The sequence below is a fragment of the Rhinoraja longicauda genome, chromosome 11 (genome assembly GCF_053455715.1).
Source record: "Rhinoraja longicauda isolate Sanriku21f chromosome 11, sRhiLon1.1, whole genome shotgun sequence".
NCBI lineage: Eukaryota > Metazoa > Chordata > Chondrichthyes > Rajiformes > Arhynchobatidae > Rhinoraja > Rhinoraja longicauda.
The window spans coordinates 23,641,941-23,663,746 of NC_135963.1; the positions used below are offsets into that span (position 1 = coordinate 23,641,941).

Below are 21,806 nucleotides of genomic sequence, written 5' to 3' on the forward strand. Positions count from 1 at the left end.
TAGACAGTGCACCTCACAATGGAGATATTGGCCTTGGAGAACCACAGCACAGTTTTGACAGAACAATTTTGTGCTAAAAAAGATAAATTATTTGTGGAAGCTGTATAGCCAAAGCTTGCATTACCTTAAAAGCGGTCTAACAAATGCCATGATTGATAGTAATAATCACCATTTTTTTGCCCAGAAATTAAATAGTTATAAATATTTACCCTTGAAAGCTACAAATCTTTATTATGAATTTCTTTTAATGTCAAATTTTAATTCTTCCTAATTTATACACATTCCCTCTCCTTCTTGCTCTTAATTCAAATTTTCTCTCCTTTCTCTGATTATTTTTGTACCTGATTGGACACTGATTTCACATTTCTCAGTTCCTGCTCTATTTATTTTGCAAACCTTAAAGCACTTTTGTCAAGACTAGACCCATTAAACATCAAGCACGGATGGCTTGTTGCCCACAGTGTGCAGTTCGTTCTTCCATCAACAGTGAGCAAAATACTTGAAAACCTAAAATCCCCATGTGTGGAATTACAATTCTAGAACACTTTTCAGCCTTATGTATTTGGAAATCAATTTATTTCACAAGCTATGTACGATAACAATCACTTCCTGTGAAGAGCTTCGCTTATGACTACAAACACAGTTTCCCCATCAGGGCTTTAAAGGATGACATTGTCATCATGAACACTTTGTGAGCGGTGCACCAAGGCACATTCCTTGTATATACACATACTTGGCCAATAAACGTATTCATTCATTCATGAAATACTCCTTTTGTAGCATGTTGTTTTGGGGCTGTGCATTATTCAGCACTCCTAGTATGGACCTATCTCTGCAGAAGCTCGCAAGGTGAGTAAATTACTTTCCGATGACCTTGGCCACCATCCAGCCATGACTCCTCACCTTACCAATCAGCTGGAGTAACTCAGCGGGTCAGGCATCTCGGGAGAGAAGGAATGGGTGACGTTTCGGGTCGAGACCCTTATCAATCAGCTGCTTTGAAGCCAACTCCCTCCTACGCTTGCTGATCGCTCGGCAACCCGTAACCTCTCGATCTGTGCCCCCTCACAACTCTGCAATTTTCATCACCAATTTTGCTACCGCTGCCAACCCTCCCATTAAACACTGCTCCCCTGCTCCTTTGCAATGTCCATGACCCAGTCTTGCTTTTGCTCCTGGTTTTAAATTATTCCCCATCTGCCACAGACACTGCAAAGGCCAGACTCTTTAATGGCCTCCGATCTCAGCCCCCCGACAGATCCCAGCATATGACAGGCAACAAGAGGCATCTGATTTATAAGCGCACCTCTCCCTCACCCATTCCCCCAGTGCAAGCCAAGTCTCTAAAATGTTTGGCCTCAGTTGCAACTGAAGTTTAATGCAATGGGTCAATACACTCGCATCATTCTAATGCACTCCATTGCTGGGGAACTGTGGAGCAGAAATTCATTCCCAGTCATTGTGCTAAATTGCAGAATGATCACATAACAGTAGAGCATGGCTGCTAATGAAAGTCAGCTTGACCAACTTCAATGAACCTGAATTTGGAAAGTGCAAGTCTCTTGCAGCTGCTCCTGTATTGCCTATACAACTGATATGAATTTCTACACTAAAATTTATCTTCAGTTCTTAAGACTTTACTAACATTAAAGGAATGGGGCTTTCCTTTCAATTACAATTCAACATTCTGGGACTTAACCCTTTTTAAATCAAAGCAAATCCCTACGGAAGTAATTTAAGTCCGACCCAGTAGTCTGTGCCTCTCCATGAGTACCTCTTTGTATATTTTCCTAGAACCTTTTTCCACTTGTTTTGAGGCCTGTCAGTTGAGTGCTGGATGTCATTCAGTATTCTGTTCTCAATGCAACTCAGGGTCTCATTCTGCTCTGCTATTACTAACGTCAGGGAGCATAATGGAATATCCACAGACAAAGAGCATTGTGTTGGGAATTAGTTGCAAAGGCCTTTTTAGTGTTTCGGATTTACAAGAACAATTGACCATTTTATTGCTACAGTCTTGGAAGAATGCTTCCATTGCTTAGAATCGCCAAGCTACTATGCATTAAAACATATTATAATGAGAAAAGGCATTTGAGTTATTGCAATGCCATTGCTCTGAACTGGCAAGAGTCTGACCCCAATTTGAGAAGCTTCATAAATCAAACCATGTGAAGCCCAGTATCTGGGCAGCATCAGTAAACCTAATCTGGAGGTAGGGTCAAACTTTTTTTCCTACATTCCAGTGATCTTTAACCTCACATCATAAAAGGAAAGCAGTTAAGCCTGCAACTGTATATGGCTAATTCTATTTAACAGTTTTTGGTCTTGAGGGAATTTTGTGTGGTGAGGATTATTTTAAATAAACAAATAAAAACATTCATTCAGAGAATTCAAGTTACAAAAAACAGCCACACAAAAATGTTGTTTAATATTTAAAGAAATTAAAGTTTTTTGTCATTTTAATAAGACTATTTCAGAATGACAATTTCCTTCAGCAGTGTATATATTATATAAACAAAGTTTAGTCCATATTCAATTCTTGTAAATAATGTAAATTTGTGGCCTGCAATCCTATTTAGCAGATTGGACAGAAATTTGCAGTTTGGGTATAATTGAAGGCAAATGAGCTGTGAAGCATGACCATTTGTGCTATTTGTTCCTGTAATGGTTTATTCAGGAGTGTGGGTAGACGCAACGGGAATTACGTTTACTTGATTCCGAATTAGGTGGATTATAGATCCATAAACTATGGAGCTATGGAGCTAAGTGCAAGCATATGGATATGAGGTATCCAGAGCAATGGTGCAAGACAAACAAAAGATAAGTTAGCAACCAGGAACCTCATTTGGTCGGCCATAACATTGTGTGCTTTCAGGAGCCTGGGTTTGTCAATTATCAAAAGTCAACACAGAATGAAACTAGGATTTGAATGCTATTTTTAGAATAAAGAATAAATAAAGAATAAGTTAAACTAATCTTAAAACTACTATTTTCCAAATTCAATTAGTGTTTGGCAATTTAGTCTCATTTATAATACAGTGGATTAAAGGTCTTTTTCAGCAGGTATATGGGATCACAGACATTATTTAGAAATTGCCTTTCCTTAAATAATTTTTTTAAACTTGCAATACAAAGAAAGATATGTGAACATGTGCACTTTTGGCAGTGAGGAATGAAAAATCTATTGAGATTCAATGAACCTCAAAATATGTGAAAAACAAAAGCAAAATTTGGGCAGATGATGTAAGATAGTTTCCCATCCTACGAGCCTAACCTAATATAACTCAGGTAAGTGTTTCATTTCTGATTGCTTGATACAAGTTTGAAGATACATGAACCTTTTAGTTTTATTTATTATATCTAAAGCCATGCATTTCTGGAGGTGGATTTTCTGTTGAACTATGAGGAGATTGTGAATCCAAAACTGTCAGCAGCTTCTCAAAGTTCAGTTTTGGTTTACTTTCCCGTCAGTTATACAAGTCCCTTCTGTGGCTAATGCATTCTTGTCCTCTGTAACGTATACTGTGTTTATCCTGGAACCCAACCAACATCTCCCTCTGTGACCTAGGCAGCCTACCTTATGTCTCTATAGTATCTATTTATTATGCTGCTCACTGACGATTACATGCTCAGAATTACCGTATTCCTTACAAGTCATTGATAGCACTTTAAACCCAAAGACTAGAGGCGCAACATGATTTGTTAAAGTAACAAAGTATAGAGTGTTCTGAAATTCACTGGATTATACAAAATTAGACATTCAGGAATGCTAGTATTTGTGATACACACAACAATTTATTGCTGCAACCTTAAAACAAGTAAGTTTAAACGCTACAAAATATGACTTGAGGGCATGTGTACAAGGATCTGTTCAACAGGAAACAAAACACAGCAAGGTGCTCTTCCCGAATGGGTCGCTGTTACTAGGCCCATACAAGGGAAAAAATGAAACAAGACTGGAGATACATCACAAAAATTTTACAATGGAACTTGAAATGGTTCAGTCTTCCGACTGCTGCAGTGGAGAATTTGTCATTCATTGCCATCTCGTTTGGAAATGGGCACAGAAGGGGTCTTGTCTACCACATAAATCACATGTTTAATACATCCAATTGGGATAAGTATCAAATCACAGGTTGCTTCAGCAAAAGCCCACCAGGCACTTACAAGTGGGGCCAGAAGCCAGAGGTCATTACTATGATGACCATGGGAATTCATGAGAAATTTATTTTATTTACAGAAAGGTTAGAATGTGCACAAAGTTGTTGAGGCAAGAGGAAGCCTGAAAAAAACATGAGGAGGAATAAGGAATTTAAAGTGTAAATTAATGAGATAAGAGGGGTAAAAGAGTCATGTGAAGCACAAATGGATGAACAAGAGAATGGCCAATATATTTGCTCTGAATATCTTTGTAACATATGCCAGTGTCACGTCCACCACTACCAATATGCCATCAATATATTGCAATAATGATCATTCAGTGCTGTTCACTAGTGATCATAATGTAAACTGTCACCAAATAAACATTAGATTTGATCTGCATTTCACCTGCAACAAAATGAAGGCTTAAATACAGACTGTAGAAAGGCAAATGAAATAGTAATTCACTTACTGCCAAATACAACATGGTGTATAAAGAGAAGGAGGCATGTCCTGAAAAGAACGACTTCCTGGAAAACAAACCAAAATAATTCTTTAATCATCAGGCCTTTTTACGCAATATGGCATAAGCTAAGCACACAACATGGCAAAACCTTTACTTACCAAAAGCTCAAAGTTCACTCTGGCAAAGATCAACCTAGTTAGATTAATCTCACTGTAGATGCAATATTAAAACAAAAGCAAATGTTCCCCTTCTCCTTAGGGTTGCCCACAAACAGAATCAGCCTTTTTTAAAGGAACTTCGAGATAGTGCATTGAAGGCAGCCAAAGAAGTTTCACCTGGTGAATTCTTGGGTTTCAGAGAACTATCTAATCAAGAGAGGTTAGACATCATGAGTTTGTATTCTTTGGAGTTTAATGGATGAGGAATGATCTTATTCAAAAATACATGATTTCAAAAGAGCCTGCAGGGTAGATGATGTTGATTTGTTTCCATTAGTGGAAGAGTCATGAACAAGAGATCACAGCTACAAGATAAGGGGGCAGTTATTTAAATCCAAGATGTGCAGAAATTTCTTCTCTCAGAGGGTTGTGGATGTCCGGAATGCTCTGCCCGAGTGTGGTGGAGGGTAGATCATCACATATATTTATCGTGGAGATAGATAAATATTTGATAGATGAACAACCTCAAGCATGCTAGAACTATGTAAGCGAGGGAAGTCGGCAAAGTTAAATCCATAACTTCGGGATAAGCATTAACTCAGGAGACGAGTTGAGGCCGTCATTGTCAGCCAGGATCATAATAAATGGCAGGACAAGCTTAGGAGTGTGGCCTACTCCTGCTCCTATTTTCTTGTGTTTAGAGGTGATCAGAGTCCAAGTGACAACTGTGGTGTTCAAAGAGGAACTAGATAGATACTTGAAAGGAAACAAAGATAAGGGCCATGGGAAGAGGGTGAGAAAGCGAACTGTACTTGCATTTATTTAGTATACACTTAGTGGCCTTCTCAATTTCCCTTCAGGGATAAATAAAGTTCTATCATATTGCAGTTCTATCGTATTAATGCTGTAACCTTTCTGGAGTTCTGATTCTATTCCAGGCTTATGTGGCTCTATTACTGAAAAAGCACCCGATATGTTGAGACAGGACCTGTGTCATGATGTTTTACACACTAAAGTGCCTCTTCTGCCCTCGTATGCAGTACAGACTTAGCAATATTCAGTCCTTTTACATCATGGATGAAATTCTATGGAAAGCATTCATATGATCTACTCACACTAAATTTAGTTTCCCATTGAATGTTCTTGTTCATTAAATCAGAAATTGAAATAGGAGCACACATTTACATTTAAAAATTGCAATGAAGCCTGAACGTTAACAAAAATCACACAAAGTATTTCACAAAGGCAAACAATGTCAAGAAATTCAACTGTTAATCAATATACCATGAACATTTTGCAATAACAACATAAATTATAATCAGTAGACTCCATTGCCTCTTGTAACCGGCAGAGTTGTATAACATTTTGAAATTGTTTGCCATACTTTACATAAAATTACATCACTTTTTAATAAAATGGTATCATAACTAATGAAAGGATTGTTTGGCAATTTTAAGAGGAGACATGATTTGCGGATCTATTTCATATATTGTCAGGCAAAAAAAAATCCTACCTTGCTTCCTGAACTTTGCTTTCATCGCCTCTGCATTCAAAGTTCTCAATGTAACCCAGGGAACAGTTGATGTTTGAAAAATTTGGATTGCAAATATCTAGGAAGTGTGGCCTCAGGCGACCGACAGACACCTTTGCAATGTCAGTAAAGGACTGACTGATAGCACAGCCAAAGATGAAGCAGCCGACTTGTCTATACAGAGCAGCTACATATGGGTTGCGTATAAAGGACTTGGAACGCTCCTTCATGTAATGGATCCGGTAGCATTCTCCTGATATTATCTGTTAAAAAAACACACAAAATTATTACTGCGATCATTTAGTTTTTTTCTATGTATAAACAATGCCTTATAGAACTGGATGGAACAGAATTATGCTTGGCATTAGAGTGGCTGACAACTTGTTTATGCAGATCGAGAAGGGCATTCAGTAAACTGTCAGAACAAATATTTCCCACAGCAGTTGAAAACAAACTTGAAAGGAGTAAAGTATGGAGCTAGATAAACTTGTCATATCCCCCAATTAGAAGCTTAATTATATTAATAGGAAAACATATTTGCACAATTTGGTTGTGTGCTTATAATTGCTGTCATGTCAAATTTCTCAGCCTAGGTCCACTCAGTTTGGGTCATGAAGAGGGGGGTGAGGGGGTGGGGGTGGGATAACGTTGTGTGTCACTGTACTAGAAAACAGCGAGAAAGAAAATACAATAATGTTTATTAGTAATATAGTAGAATGCATTGACATGGTTTTCAAAAATGTATACATTTTGCCAAATTTTATAACCAAGATCAGTTTGTGGCATTATGAAACTGATGAAAATTTAATTTCGGTCTCCATGAAATAAAACACTCACAGTTCAGCAAAATTAACCCTGATCTTGATTTTTTTTAAAATATTACAAGTGCAAAGCATGCAAACTAGACTCACTGGAAGATATTTTTTTCAAAGTAATTTTAATATGAACTCCATACAAACAGAAAGAAAGCACAAAGGGAGAATGAAGTGATTATGGCAGGGCTACCTGCAATATGTGTGTAATTAGGTAACAAGAATCGAGCACGAGAAAGATACCTTCAAAAACTGTAATTCTGTCTAGAAGATAGGCACAAAATGCTGGAGTAACTCAGCGGGTCAGGCAGCATCTCGGGAGAGAAGGAATGGGTGACGTCAGAAGGGTCTCGCTCCGAAACGTCACCCATTCCTTCACTCCCGAGATGCTGCCTGACCCCCTGAGTTACTCCCGCATTTTGTGTCCACCTTTGATTTAAACCAGCATCTGCTGGGTTTTTTCCTACTCATTCTGTCTAGAAACTGGGTCTGCCAATAGCTCAGCACTAGAGGATAGTCTACAATACTTTTTGTCAAATTCAGCAATATGAGTGGCAGAAGGTCTTGGCCTAAAAAACCCGAATCACAGTCAAGTTGCACCTTGCACCTATTTACAATATTGTACAACCATTTTATATAATTCCTTTTTCCTTAAATTAACAAATTAAAGGGCCATTATTCAATAAGTAATGTCAGCAGGGGCTTTCAAACCCTGACAAGAACTATTCATTTCAGAATGCCCTTGCAGCCATTTCAGCAGCTTTTATAATGCAACATTTTTTAGTTAAAACAGGAGCAAACATTTGCAATTTTAGAGCACCCTTGACATAGAAAAAAATTCCAGAGTATTCCCAAGATCATGGGGTAGGTCACTTGGCCAAGCTCTCAAATCCAAATGTTGGGTGATGTGGCAACATATCAATATGGAGCAGAACTCATTGGAATGATTTCCACAAGGAATGTTAGATATGATGGACATTACTTTGGGAGGCAATAGCTCAGTTGAGGAAAGAGAGATTGGAGATGAAGTGCTCATCTGCAAGGTCAGAAAACCAATGTTATGTTTTTTGAGGAGTCACAGTCATAGAGCTATATGGCACAGAAAATGGCCCTTTGACCCACCTTGTTTATGCTGACCACATTGGCAACTGAGCTAGTCCCAATTGCCTTCATTTGGCCCATAGCCCACTAAGCCTTTCTTATCCAAATATCTTCCAAACAGATGACAGCAAATTTGAAGAGTGGCAGATCAATAGCTTTGGCAAAGTTATAAGCTAATTTGGAAGCCAGGCAGGCAAATTTCATAGGAAATTTACATTGAGACAAAACAAATAAAAGCATGACTAATTCCAGTTTCGGATTAAGTTATTCTTCTCTAAAAATAGTATGATAGAATAAATAAATGACCTGGAGGGAATAGAGCATTGTTTATTCTGACCTTTATTCCAAGCTTCAAGCAGGAGTGCAACCCTTCCCTCCAGCAATGCAGCAGTGCATTCATGCAATTAAAAGCAAATCTGGAATCCAAGGCGTGGTTACCCCACTATTCTCTTTATGGTTTTGTTTCTTAAAGCAATGTCTGCCTATTAACTGATTTATCTAAGCATTTTACCACCTATTTGGCTCAGAGTGTCAAATAGATTAGGAAAAAGTACCGGCTGGTAATATTGACTTAATTTGCCTACAAAGTGCATACTACATTAAAATGTCAATGAGCACATTCCTTAAAGCAAACTAAAATTGCCATGAACTTACTTTACCTAAATTTGGGGTTTTTTACTGCAGTAATTAGTGAAGTACTTAAGTTTTTGATCAGTAGAAACAAGGAACCGCAAGTGCTGGTTTACAAAAAGCCATACAGTGCTGGAGTAATTTAGCAGGTTAGGCAGCATCCCTGGTGAACATGGATAGGCAACGTTTTGGGTTGGGACCCTTGTTCAGACTTGATGATTGGATAGCAGGGTGACATGACAGCTAAGTGAATGGATTATATAATGCTACAGTTAAAACAAATTTATAACTTCAACAATATAAATAGGTTTAGATATATTCATGGGAAGAAGGTAATCTCATCAATCAATGGAAAATGGCTTTTTAAGAGTCAAGTAGTACCCCCACCCTGTAGCTAATCATTGATGGACCTTGATTTTATAGATATCAGTCAGCAGATTTAAAATCCATCCTGATAATTAGATGTAAAGTTCTTAATTTGCTGAGAAAGAGTCTGCTTGCACTCTGGAGTCAGGGAAGTAAATACAACACAAATGACATTGTCTTGTTGAAGTTTTGAATCAGGACCCAAAGGGTCAAGTCTAAAGAAGGGTCGAGTCTAAAGAAGGGTCTCGACCCAAATTGTCACCTATCCATGTTCTCCAGACATACTGCCTGACCCGCTGAGCTAATCCAGCAATTTATGTCTTTTTTTGCTCCAATACCACTCTCGGATTCCTATCAAGATTATAATAGATTTAAAATCCATCCTCATAACTTCCCAACTGTTATCAAGCAACTGAACCATACTACCACAACTAGATAGCAGTCCTGAACTACTATCTACCTCATTGGAGACCCTCAGACTATCTTTGATCAGACTTTACTGACTTTATCTTGCACTAAATGTTATTCCCTTATCACATATCTGTACACTGTGAATGGAGGGGTCTCGACCCGAAACGTCACCCATTCCTTCTCTCCAGACATGCTGTCTGTCCCCGCTGAGTTACTCCAGCTTTTTGTGTCTACCTTCGGCTTTATTGTAATCATGTAGTCTTTCCGTTGACTGGTTCGCACGTGACAAAAAAAATTCACTGTACCTCAGTACACGTGACAATAAACTAAAATAAACTAAACTAAATTAGGTGTAAAGGTCTTAATTTGTTGACAAAGAGACTGCTTGCACTCTGGAGTGAGGGAACTAAATACAACACAAATGACATTGTCTTTTTAAATCCAGTTGCTGCATTGCCATATAAGTTTCAGATCTCCTGGCCAATTACCTGAACTGACAGGGTGACAGTCCACATGCGGTCAACTCCTATAATTCAATTCCAGTATTTGAAGGCACACTCCAAAATGCAGCATACGGATTTTGTGCTGGGAATTCAGCAAAAGGAATTGGCAAAGTGGAGCCCTGATGCTTAAAGGCTGAGTCTCCATCTAATACTTTTGTTCTAACTTGTCATAGGAGTGTATCCTCTGCCAGTAGAACTTGTGTGGTAGGTAAAACCTCCTGGGTGCTGCACTCTCCTGATCCTCTGTCCTCTGGGGCTGCAAATCTGTGTAGATCAGACTCCTGCTTCTCTGACTAATGCTGCCCATTAGGCTCCTATTTCCACTAATGCTAGTACTGCTCCTTCCAATGCTACCGTTGCGGTGTGGGTTCCCAGTTACCCAAGTCTTCACCCGGGGCCCCAAGTGACACAGCGTGAACGGTACTCATGCTAATCTGATATATCAGAGCTCCAAGATAACAATCAAATATACAAATCTCCAAATTTGTCAAATTTTGTTTTGGCACAAGTCCTGTGAAGAAAGCCTTTCACATAAGCAGGTAAGAAAGCAGCTGAGGTGTCAATGCATTTTGGCATATTTCATTGGTATGTCTGCAGCAACATCAATTACTATTACTTTCTTGCCAAATATTGCACATTTGCAGTATCCCTTTAAATAGTGGTAAGATTCCAGAAGTCTGCAAAACCCAAAGACATACGATTAAATTACAAAAACCATATTAACGTTGCTGTAATTTACCAATTAGCGTAGTGAAATTGAAAACACGCATCTCTAAGGTTATTCGTAGTATACAACCTAATACAATTGAAACGGTGGGATTCCCAGCCTACTGCCAGTTTAACAAACAACAAGTTAGAGCACTTTCAAACAAATTTTAACATTTTGATCATATTCTGATTTTTCAGTAAATATGTTGACAATTTAATCCCCTTTATAGCTTGGTTGTAGGAAAAAGCAGGGAGCCTTTCCAGAAATGAATGTACACGCCTCATCAAGATGCGAAATGTTACGATTAATTAACGCTACACTGAATTCTCTGTAAGTTATTACAAATGGTGTGTGGTTGTGTAAAGTATTCAATGCCATTAAATCTTCACTGCACTCTTCAGTCAAGAAAAAAGTTTACAAGGATGATGACAGGACTCGAGGGCCTGAGCTATAGGGAAAGATTAGCGGGGTAGGACTTTATTCGTTGGAGAGCAGGAGGATGAGGGGTGATCATATAGAAGTGCATAATAATATAAGGTAAATGCTATTTAGCCTTTTACTCAGAGTAAGGGAATAAAGAAACAGACAACATAGATTTAAGGTGAGGGGGGACAGATTTAATAGGAACCTGAGGGGCAACTTTTTGTTTTACACAAAGGGTGGTAGGGATATGGAATGAGTTGCCAGAGGAGGTAGTTGAGGCAGGTACTATCACAATGTTTAAAAAAACATTTGTAACGGTGGATGGATAGTATAGGTTTAGAGGGATATGAGCCAAAGGCAGGTAGGTGAGACTAGCGTAGATGAGACAGGTTGGTCGACGTGGGTAGGTTGGGCCAAAGGGTCTGTTTTCACGCTGTATAACTCTATGACTCTAAACGGATTGTCAAATTATGAGTTATGCCAATTGACTTATCTAATTAACTTAAATTATTTGATGTCATGTGTTTCAGAAAGGCAAATCAAACTTTTTCAAAGTTTACACTATAATCCTATGAGAAGGGAGTATGAGCCAATGAGTAGATGGTGATTCCACCTATATTCCAAGGACCACCATGTATTCCAAAAATAGACACAAAATGCTGCAGTAACTCCGCGGGTCAGGCTAGGGATGGCGTGATCCTAAGAGGAATACATCATCGCAAACTGTGGAACTGGTTAACTGACTTTTAGTGGAGGAAGTGATGGGGGTGGGTGGGAAGTGTTTGTAGAGGTTACCTAAAATTAAAGAATTTAATGTTCTTTACTGCTGGGTTTTAAGGCACCCAAGCGAAACATGAGGAGCCGTTCCTCCAATTTGCACGTGGTCTCACTCTGGCAATGGAGGAGATCCAGGACGAAAGGTCAGTGAGGAATGGAAAGGGGATTTAAAGTGTTTAGCAACCAGGAAATCCAGTTGGTCTATGCGGACCGAGCGCAAGTGTTCAGCGAAACTGTCAAAGTCTACGCTTGGTCGTGCTGATGTATAAACCAGCATCTACGGTTCTTTTTTATAATATTTTATTCCAGTCGTGCCTACTCAGAATGATGTGAATATCTCAATCATTACTCTTTGTTAATGCAGAAGCAAAACTCCACCCTAACACCAACATCGCACAAAATTGCTATTTCGGAGCCTCACACTTATTAATACTGTAAACGTGAATTTTGTTATATAATTTTCACACAAATCATTGTCTTTATGATGGTGGCAGAATGAAAGGTTAGAAGGTAAATATCACTGGATCCTTAAAGTCAATTAATTGCTGTGGAAATCTTTGTCAAATGAAATATAAAGTAAAAAATGAAATCAGGAAGAAAAGGGAAACTGCTTGCCAATATTTCAAGATGAATTAGGATTATTCCCCAATTGCTGACAACTTCTTTCCAGTACACCAGGGAATATTGAAATTGAGAATATATTTGAATTGCAAAGTGAAAATATTATATTTTGTTCTCATCGTAAGTCTCAGTCAGGTTAACATTGTTAATTGGACCATGCTGTCAAAACGCAAAACACTACAAAGGGTGAAAATCTGAAACAGCTACAGAAAAGGCTAAAGACTGGCAGCAAGTCTGAAAGCATGTGTCAAGAAACAACAGTCTTAGATGTTGCAGTTTCAAATCTTTCCTTGAGAACCCAAGTTATTGTAGATCCTGAATCTATAATACAATCTCACTATCAAAGAATGCAAGGAAATAGAAACACGGCAGATCTCATGTGAACAAATCTACCGACAGAGATGAACGTTTGAGCTTTAGGATTTAGAGCTGAGGTAATACCAGCAGCTGAAGAAACTTTATTGACTAGCAGGAAAATAAAGAACACACAAGCAGACTACAAAGGGATGTAAATAAGTCAATTGAATGGGCAAAGACCTAACCAATGGAGTGTAATGTGGGAAAATAGAAAACTGTCTATTTTAGCAGGAAAAATAAAATAGCATTATCTATATGCTGAGTAGCTGCAATGCAGAAGGACCATGTTCAGATGTTCAAATCAAAAAGGCGTGCATGAAGGTATAGAAGGTTATTAGGGATGCTAACAGAATTCTATTATTCATATTGAAAGGAGAATTAAATATAAAATTAGGGAGATTATGCTTCAATTGCAAAGGGCATTGATAAAAGCAATACTGTGCTAGAAGCAGTTCAGTGAACAGCTGTATAGGGTCTACTGTCCAGCGAGGGTTGAATCAGCTCAAGTTTAGAAGATTGAGAGGTAACTTCATTGAAACAGACAAGCTCTTGAGAAGTGTTGACAATGAATATGGAGAGGACATTTCCATTTATGGGAAAATCTAGAACAAGAAATAACTGTTTAAAAGTAAGGGGCTACATTTCTAACACAGATATGAGGTGAAATTCTTTATCTCTGGGAACTGTCTTTGGAACTCTCTCTCACTGGATAGACTGGGCTTGTTTATCGTAGAGCGAAGGGGTGACCCGATGAAAGTATATCAGATTAATAGAGGCATAAGGCAAATGTCAAAACCTTTTTCCAGTGATCAGGATATCAAAATCGGGAACATTTATTTTAAGGTAAGGCAAAGAATTTTAAAATTCACACAGAGCGTAGTTGATTACTGAAATATCCTGTCAGATGAATTGGTAGAATAAGATGCGATTACAATGTTTAATGGATTAGGCAAAATGGTTGGCATGGATGTGATTAGGCAAAGGACCTTTTTCTATGCTGTAAAACACTGACTCTAAATGGAGGCAGCAGAGCCTTTGAATTTTGTTAAGGCAGAGCTGGATAGATTTTTGAAAAATAAGAAGGTGGAAGGTTAGTGTAAATAGGACTATACAGCGAAAGTTATAATTAAATCAACCATGATCCCATTAAATGGCAGAGCAAGCAAGGGGCTGAGTGATCTATTCCGAGTTAGGGTGGCACGATAGCGCAGCGGTAGAGTTGTTGCCTTACAACGCCAGAGACCCAGGTTTGATCCTGACTACGGATGCTGTCTTTACGTAGCTTGTACATTCTTCCCGTGACCCGCATGGGTTTTCCAAGGGATCTTGAGTTTTCTACCACACTCCAAAGACGTACAGGTTTGCGGGTTAATTGGCTTGGTAAAATTGTAAATTGTCCTTAGTGTATGTAGGATAGTGTTAATGTGCGGGATCGCTGGTCGGTGCAGACTCGTTGGGCCGAAAAGCCTGTTTCCACACTGTATCTCTAAACTAAACTAAAGATCTTCTATTTTTATGTTCCTATGACTAAGCTTGTAAGAGTGTTGATTAAAAGGAAAAATATCAAAGCTTCAGGCACAGATAGTACATACAAATATAGAACCTGCTTCAAAGTTTGTTTCACTCTCTATAATAATAACGTGTCCTTTTTACTAACCATTTGAGATTATGCAGCATTATATATTGAACAATATTTTAAAGTGTATATTTAAAGATTTTTGTTTGTCTTTAAACTGGTGATAATACACCTGTGATGATATACTTAAAGACCACTCTTAACTATATATCTTTCAAAATAGTGGTTCAGTTCCTTTTTTAAAAAAAGAAAGAAAAGTCACCTTAGGAAACATTACTTGTTAATATCTAACACTATTCTAAACTGGAGAACTAGACTGAAGGATTTAAATATCTTAAAAAGTAAACACAAAATAGATAACTATCACACCAGGGATTATTTCACCTACAACATTTTTTTTTAATTCATATTTTTTCGTGAAGTATCTCAGCATCAGTGGGGTTTTTTGTGTCTTTGTACAACTCTTTCTCTGTGACTGACTTCAGCATCTAATATAATCAGTTCAGTCACATATTGGGCTGAAGTCCATTTATCTGGCAATCTTTAAAGTCGATTTAATGAAAGTCAGATTTTCCCAGTTGAGACCAAACGCACAATCCAGAGAGCATTAAAACCTTACTTTGTCCACGTCATTTGTTTTGCTCTATTTCTCAACCTCTGATTCTTTTCATAAAATATGTGCCGTCTCTCAAAAAGAGAAATATTATGTTAGAACATACTTATACGTATTGCACTGTGTAAGGTGAAGCCTTATTTCTGAAATTTTAAGGACATCCTCCAAATTTAGAATTTAATTCCATAAAACTTTATTTCCTACTTATTGATAAACTTGCCTTGAGCCATATGGACCCTGGGCTCTGCAATTATTTCTCTGATATCACAGTCCTTCTCTTCTCCCTCTCTTTTTCCCCTCTTCCTTGAAGACCTTTCTCAAATCCACACTGCAGCCATTTTTTTAAATCACTACCCAATAACTCAATTAGGCTCAGAATTGATTACACTTTTCAGAAGCACCTTGTGATATTTAGATACATTTTGTTTACATCATGAAAAATAAAACTGGGTTTTCCTCAAAAAGAAAATTCAACGTGTCCTCTTCATGTTTCCCCAAAAAAACATAAATTCCTTGTGTAAATCTGATTTCAAGAACTGTGGAACTCTATGGGTGTACCCACCAAATTACAGATTCATTAAAAATTACAGACTGAAGGAAGTCCTTTACCCATTGTGTTCCAGCTCTATATGCAAGAGCAATCCACCTGGCCTAATATCCCCTTTAAAATGGCATGTTTGAAACTGCCTCACCTACCTCACAAGATTACTGGTTTATGATCAGCAGAGGGTGGAGTCCATAATGGACCATTGTTGGTTGGAGAAGATGTGGTAACAACAGGAATACAAGGAGGCAAACAATAGAACTAGTAGAATGACTAGGGTGGGGTAGGTGGGGGGAAGGATTGCAGGAGTTACTTGAAATGAGAGAAATCAACATTCATGCCACAGTGAAATATGAAGTGCTGTTGCTCCAATTTGCATGTGGCCGCAATCTGACAGTGGAGGAGGCCCAGGACAGAAAGGTCCATGTGGGAATGGGAAGGGGAGTTAAAATGTTTGGCAACTGGGAGATCACCTAGGCCTAGGCGGACTGAACGTGTGTTCAGCAAAACGATTGCCAAGTCTATGCTTGGTCTCACCGATATAGGAGCCCACACTGGGAGCACCGGATACAGTAGACGAGGTTGGTGGAGGTTAAAGGAACTACGTTAGTTTTCTTTCTCTCAAATGCAACAAATGCCACAGCACCAAATCAGGGAGAGTTTGGTGACCATTCAATTATTGTGTTGATTATAGTACAAATGGCCATTTCCCATCTTAAATGACAATAACAATGATCTTTTCAGTTCTCATCCCTATGGGAAGAGCAAATAAAGGTTAAAAATAATGATCCAAAATTCTTATTTCAGCTGAAGATGAACGGGTGCTATTACATCAGAAGAATTTTTGGAGTACACCCAGTTCCCAACATAACTGGCTAGGAAGTCTCACTTGGCTTATCACCACATTGGCAGCTTTATGCAGCAGCAGATATTTCACAGCTGCTGCAGTGTAAATCCTGAAATCTAAAACAATACAGCTAATCGGTTAGTTTTGAAATGATTCTTTTTCTTTTAATTGCCTGACTGCCCAATCATTACCCCAATTTGCTTCCCAAGATTATGAGCAAAAGTGAATAATCCTCCCGTGAACCCTATTGTGTGCATCAGATAATAACAGAAAATATTATTTTGCAAAGTTATGGTCGGTTCCTCATCGCACCACCATCCTTGCATAAGAAATCAACATATATTCAAGAATTAAAAAGACTATCTATTGAGAAAGTACATTAGTTAATAGTGTATTTTTTAATTTCATAGTATTGAACTTTCGTAGTAAGACCAACTGAGTGAAAAAAAAAATTTGTTGCTTAATTGTGAGCTGTTCAAATGAATGTGAAAATAACTATATTTTAAATGCATTCATTATTCACAGTAGTTCTTTAAACACATTGGATTTGATTTTTCTTCCTAGCATTCATCACCTCTTCAGTATCTTGTTTATGAATTGAAATGAAGCCTCTAGGGTTTCACGTTACAATAACTATTGAATGCATGTGCCTAAAAATGGACTAGTACTTTAGAATGAGACATCAGGAACAGAAATATATATTATACAATCTATTTCCTGCCAATGACACCAGACAGAGTATGTTCCTACTATAATCCATTGTTATGCTCAGCAAAGATGTAAGAGGGTGGGAGATAATTAACTTGTTCTTCAGGGAACCCATCTCTGAATGATTTCATTCCTTCTGTCCTGAATTTTGAAGAAAAATAAGAAAGATCTTCCCAGCCAGGCAAATAACCAAGTCTGCAAGCTACACATCTTTGGTCTCAAGATCGATTATCTATCCAAAACATGATCTGTGATATGATCGCTAAATGCATGTCAATGGATTATGAGGAACGAAATTGATCATCTCATCTAACTATAGATGAAACACTCTTTCATTGCTGATCACGTGATCCGCGGAGCCAAACTGAGCACTGCTCAGGACAGGCAGGTGGGAAAATGGTGTGGATTTTGATTTCTGCTGCTCCAGTTGCCTCACAAATCAATCCATTTCCCCTGAGCTGGGATGTTTCCTGGGGGATTTTCACTGGGAATATATGGGCAGGAACATACCAACATGCAGAAAGGTGGTGAGGGTCCCAAATGTCAGTCAATGTTTTTATTCCAATTTAAACTGAGACCACTGGCATCACCAGGTAAATATTTTGTGGCAACTGAATGGAAAGGAGATTGCCCCAATCTTGCTATGCAATAAAGAGAATTTCAGGCAAAAAATGCTGGAGTAACTCAGCAGGTCAGGCAGTATCTCTGGAGAACATAGATATTTTGAGTCAGGATCCTTCTTCAGACTGATTGTGGTGGGGTACAAGGGAAGACATTTGGAAGAGAGGAGGGGCAGGACCCTGAATTAGACACACTCCAAGCCATTGACATGTACCATAAGGAATAATAGGAAATTCAGAGGTCATATTTCTATTGGCTTCAACCAGGGAGAAATGTAAAAGATACTGCCCATTACCACAAAAAATATCGTGCTTTGAATGGAGTCTTGTGGAAATAAAAATTGTAGTTCAGCTTAAAAAGTCAGTGACATGCTATTGGAGCTTGAATTTTGCCTCCTGTTGGACAAAAACAGAATAGATGGATAGCAGTTAACAGGGAAGTGTATAATCCAGAGGCTCCATTCACAGCTGGAGGGAATTGTTTGATGGCTTTGCCAAAGAGTAGGAGAGCTTCAGAATATCCTGTCACGGGCTAGTACAGTGATGTCAATTCCTGTAGTATTCCTTAAAGATGTGTTAAGTTCAACAGTATAACATTTAAATGGATAATAAGCCTACACTTATTCACGTTATATTGTCTGCACATGGTCTTTGCAATTTTGAAGACCTGAGAGATCTCACTAAGAGAATTATATCTCATCATCAGGCAATAGTTTACCCAAAAGACCACAGGTGCTTGTATAGTCTACCCCTGTTTTAATTGAGAACATACAGGACCTTAATGAGGGCCAATAATTTACAGCAAGATCTCAAATGTCAGAGGAATTGAAACTTAGTAATTCAGCACAGCTGGAATAAAACTGAAGTTTCGGTCTTAGAACTCAAAGGACCCATTTACAGCGATGATATGTTTTTAATAAACTCTCCATAAACATGTTAAAGGTTTTTGTGAATTGTAGCAAATGCTTTTCACCTTCACAAAACATTTACCCTGTGCTAGTTATGTCATTGCTAACATCCTTCTTATTTTACTTGACTATCTCATTAACATTTCTTAATTTTTGTGGATTCAACGTCAGTCTAAGATATATATTCTCCATAGCAACCCTGAGGGCCTCCAAGTTCTCCATTATTTCTGGGCTTTCCAATAAAAACTAAGAGGATCAGCAGCTGCCTTCAGCAATGCTCTCGCTGTTTCTTTAGGAGAAAGTTTGGAATCAAACATACTATAAGCGTGCCTGTTACACTTCAATGCAATTTGCACTTTAACACATGCAAGATTTGATTTGCGTACTTTCACATACAATGCAAATAGATTTTTTTGATTTATCAGTGAAAGATTTGACGTAGTTATTTATTCGTCAGATCATTTTACACTAGCCTCTAAGAGAATACAGAATCATCTCCTTTCCTTTCTTCCTTTACTCCTACATTATATTTCATTAGACATTTCCAAGTTAATTGCCTCTTCACTTTCATTTTTTCACATCTCTAGATTTCACGTATTATGTTTACTCGTACCATCCTACAACTCAGGACACTATTCTGCCCATCAAGACTATCCGGTCCCTCAAGTATTTCCCTATAACCTACATGCCCGTCAATTCCCCCATCATTCTCTTCTCATATACTCTATGCTAGTGACAATTCAGGGTAAACGATTAGCCTACCAACCAGCAAGTCTTTTGGACATGGAAGGAAAGCGGAGCACCCAAGGGGAAACCCACATGGTCACGAGGAGAACATGCCTAAGGAAGGCACGGTGGCGCAGTGGTAGAGTTGCTGCCTTACAGCGCCAGAGACCCAGGTTTGATCATGCATGGAGTTTGTACATTCTGCCCGTGACTTGCGTGGGTTTCTCCAGTTTCCTCCCACACTCCAAAGACATACAGGTTTGTAGGTTAATTGGCTTGGTATAATTGTAAATTGTCCCGAGTGTGTGTAGGATGGCATTAGTGTGCAGGATCGCTGGTCCGCGCAGACTCGGTGGGCCGAAGTGCCTGTCGCCACGCTGTATCTCTATACTAAACTAAACATTAAATATCATCTGACACAGTCTTCACATGTGCATTGATCATCCCAAATTTTCACTACTTGCTTCCTTGACCCACCCACTATCTCTGAGATGTTTTGAGATTTACTCCAACTTAACATTCATTATATTTGGTTCCCTGCCAAAAAAAAATCTATCCATTACTCATAAATTTTCAAAACTTGGTGGCATATTTGACTCTGAGAGATGCATCTGATCACATATCCAAAATATCATTAAGACTCCCTATTTCCATCTTGATGACCCAACCAACTCTATTTGTTGATAATCTTGTTATTCAACAAGATTTGAAAATACCAATGCATTCCTGGCTACCCTCCCATGTCTACTCTCCATGAAATTAAGGTCTTTCAAAACTCTGTTGTTTTTGTCATAACCAAGCCCAATTCACCACTCACCCCTGTGTTCCTTGACCAATATTAACTCCCAGTTAAACCAAGTTATGGAGTCATACTGCATGGAAACAAGTCCTTTGGCCCAACTCATTCATGCCGACCAAGATGCCCATCTAACTTTGCCTCATTTGCCAACATTTGACCCTACCGCTATAAACCTTTCTTATCCATGTACCTACCGAAATGTCTTTTAAATATTGTTAATGTGGCTGCTTTGACCTCTTTCACTTTCAATAGATGTATCAACCTTAGTTAAAAAAGTTGCCCCTCAGGTTCCTATTACATCATTCTACTCTCACTTTAAACCTATGCCTTCTAATTCTTGATTCATCTAAGGTGGGAAAAAAGACTATGGGCATTCACCTCATCTATTCACCTTTAATGATTTTATGTATATCTGTAAGATCACCTCTCAGTGTGCTCCTATTGAATTTTAGACTCCTTCAATTCTGGGCTTTTGAGCATCCTGATTTTAATTGCTTCACCAATAGCATATGCATGGTAAACTGGCCAAGGCTCCAAATTTCATCACTTCCAGTTGAGCACACAAATCAATTTCTAATACAACCCTCACAGGAAATTAGGGCAATTCTTAAAACCCTGACTCTTTAACTAAGATTTTGTTTATCTGCTGTAATATCCAATGTGCCTCAGTAATAATTTTACTTGATAACTCCTCTGAATCACCATGGAATACCATATTTTCACAGTTTAGTTCAGATCACAGTTTCGAGATACACCATGGAAACAGGCCCTTCAGCCCACACCGACCATTGATCACCCATTCACACTAGTTATCCCATTACATACTAGGGACAATTTACAGAGGCCAATTAACCTACAAACCCACATTTCCTCCGATGTGGGAGAAACCGGAGCATCCGGAGGAAACACACAAGGTCACAGGGAGAATGTGCAAACACCACACAGACAGCAGCCGAGGTCAGGACTGAACCTGGGTTTCTGACTCTATGAGGCAGCAGCGCAACCGCTGCACCAATGTGCTGCCCACATCTTGTTAAAAGACTTGGATTTATATTAAGGTTCGTGTGATCTCAGACATCTTGAAGCACTTCGCACTCAATGAAAGACTTTCTGAAGTGTATATATGCACTGCCTCAATGTAAGAAAAACACAATCAATTCCAAAGCTCCCAAAATAGTAAATTGGCAATAATTTAATGAACTGTTTTTTTTTTTATAGAGATGTTGATTTAGAGATAAATATTAGGGCACAGTTGATAACCACCCACTTCTCCTTCAAAACACCATTGTGAGACGTTTTATATCCAAATAACTAAAGACCTTCCCTGCTCAAATCTTTGGACTAAACCTACAACTTTCAGACACACAGGTGACATTACAACCAAATGAGCCACACCTGAAACAAAAGTCCCCTATAAATTCAGTTACAGATGTTGTTGATTTCCAAATATCCAATAAATG

General features: G+C 38.4%; 1 protein-coding gene across 2 annotated transcripts in view; it reads right to left on the minus strand.

Moving 5' to 3' along the window:
- plpp3 (phospholipid phosphatase 3) overlaps positions 1-21,806 on the minus strand; it is a 109,228-nt gene that overhangs the window by 37,290 nt on the left and 50,132 nt on the right. For both annotated transcript variants that reach the window (XM_078408458.1, XM_078408457.1), the window contains exons 3-4: positions 6,278-6,558; positions 4,613-4,670 (exon numbers count right to left, since the gene is read on the minus strand). In XM_078408458.1, coding sequence (XP_078264584.1) covers positions 4,613-4,670; positions 6,278-6,558 — 339 coding nt within the window. The remainder of the gene's footprint in view (positions 1-4,612; positions 4,671-6,277; positions 6,559-21,806) is intronic.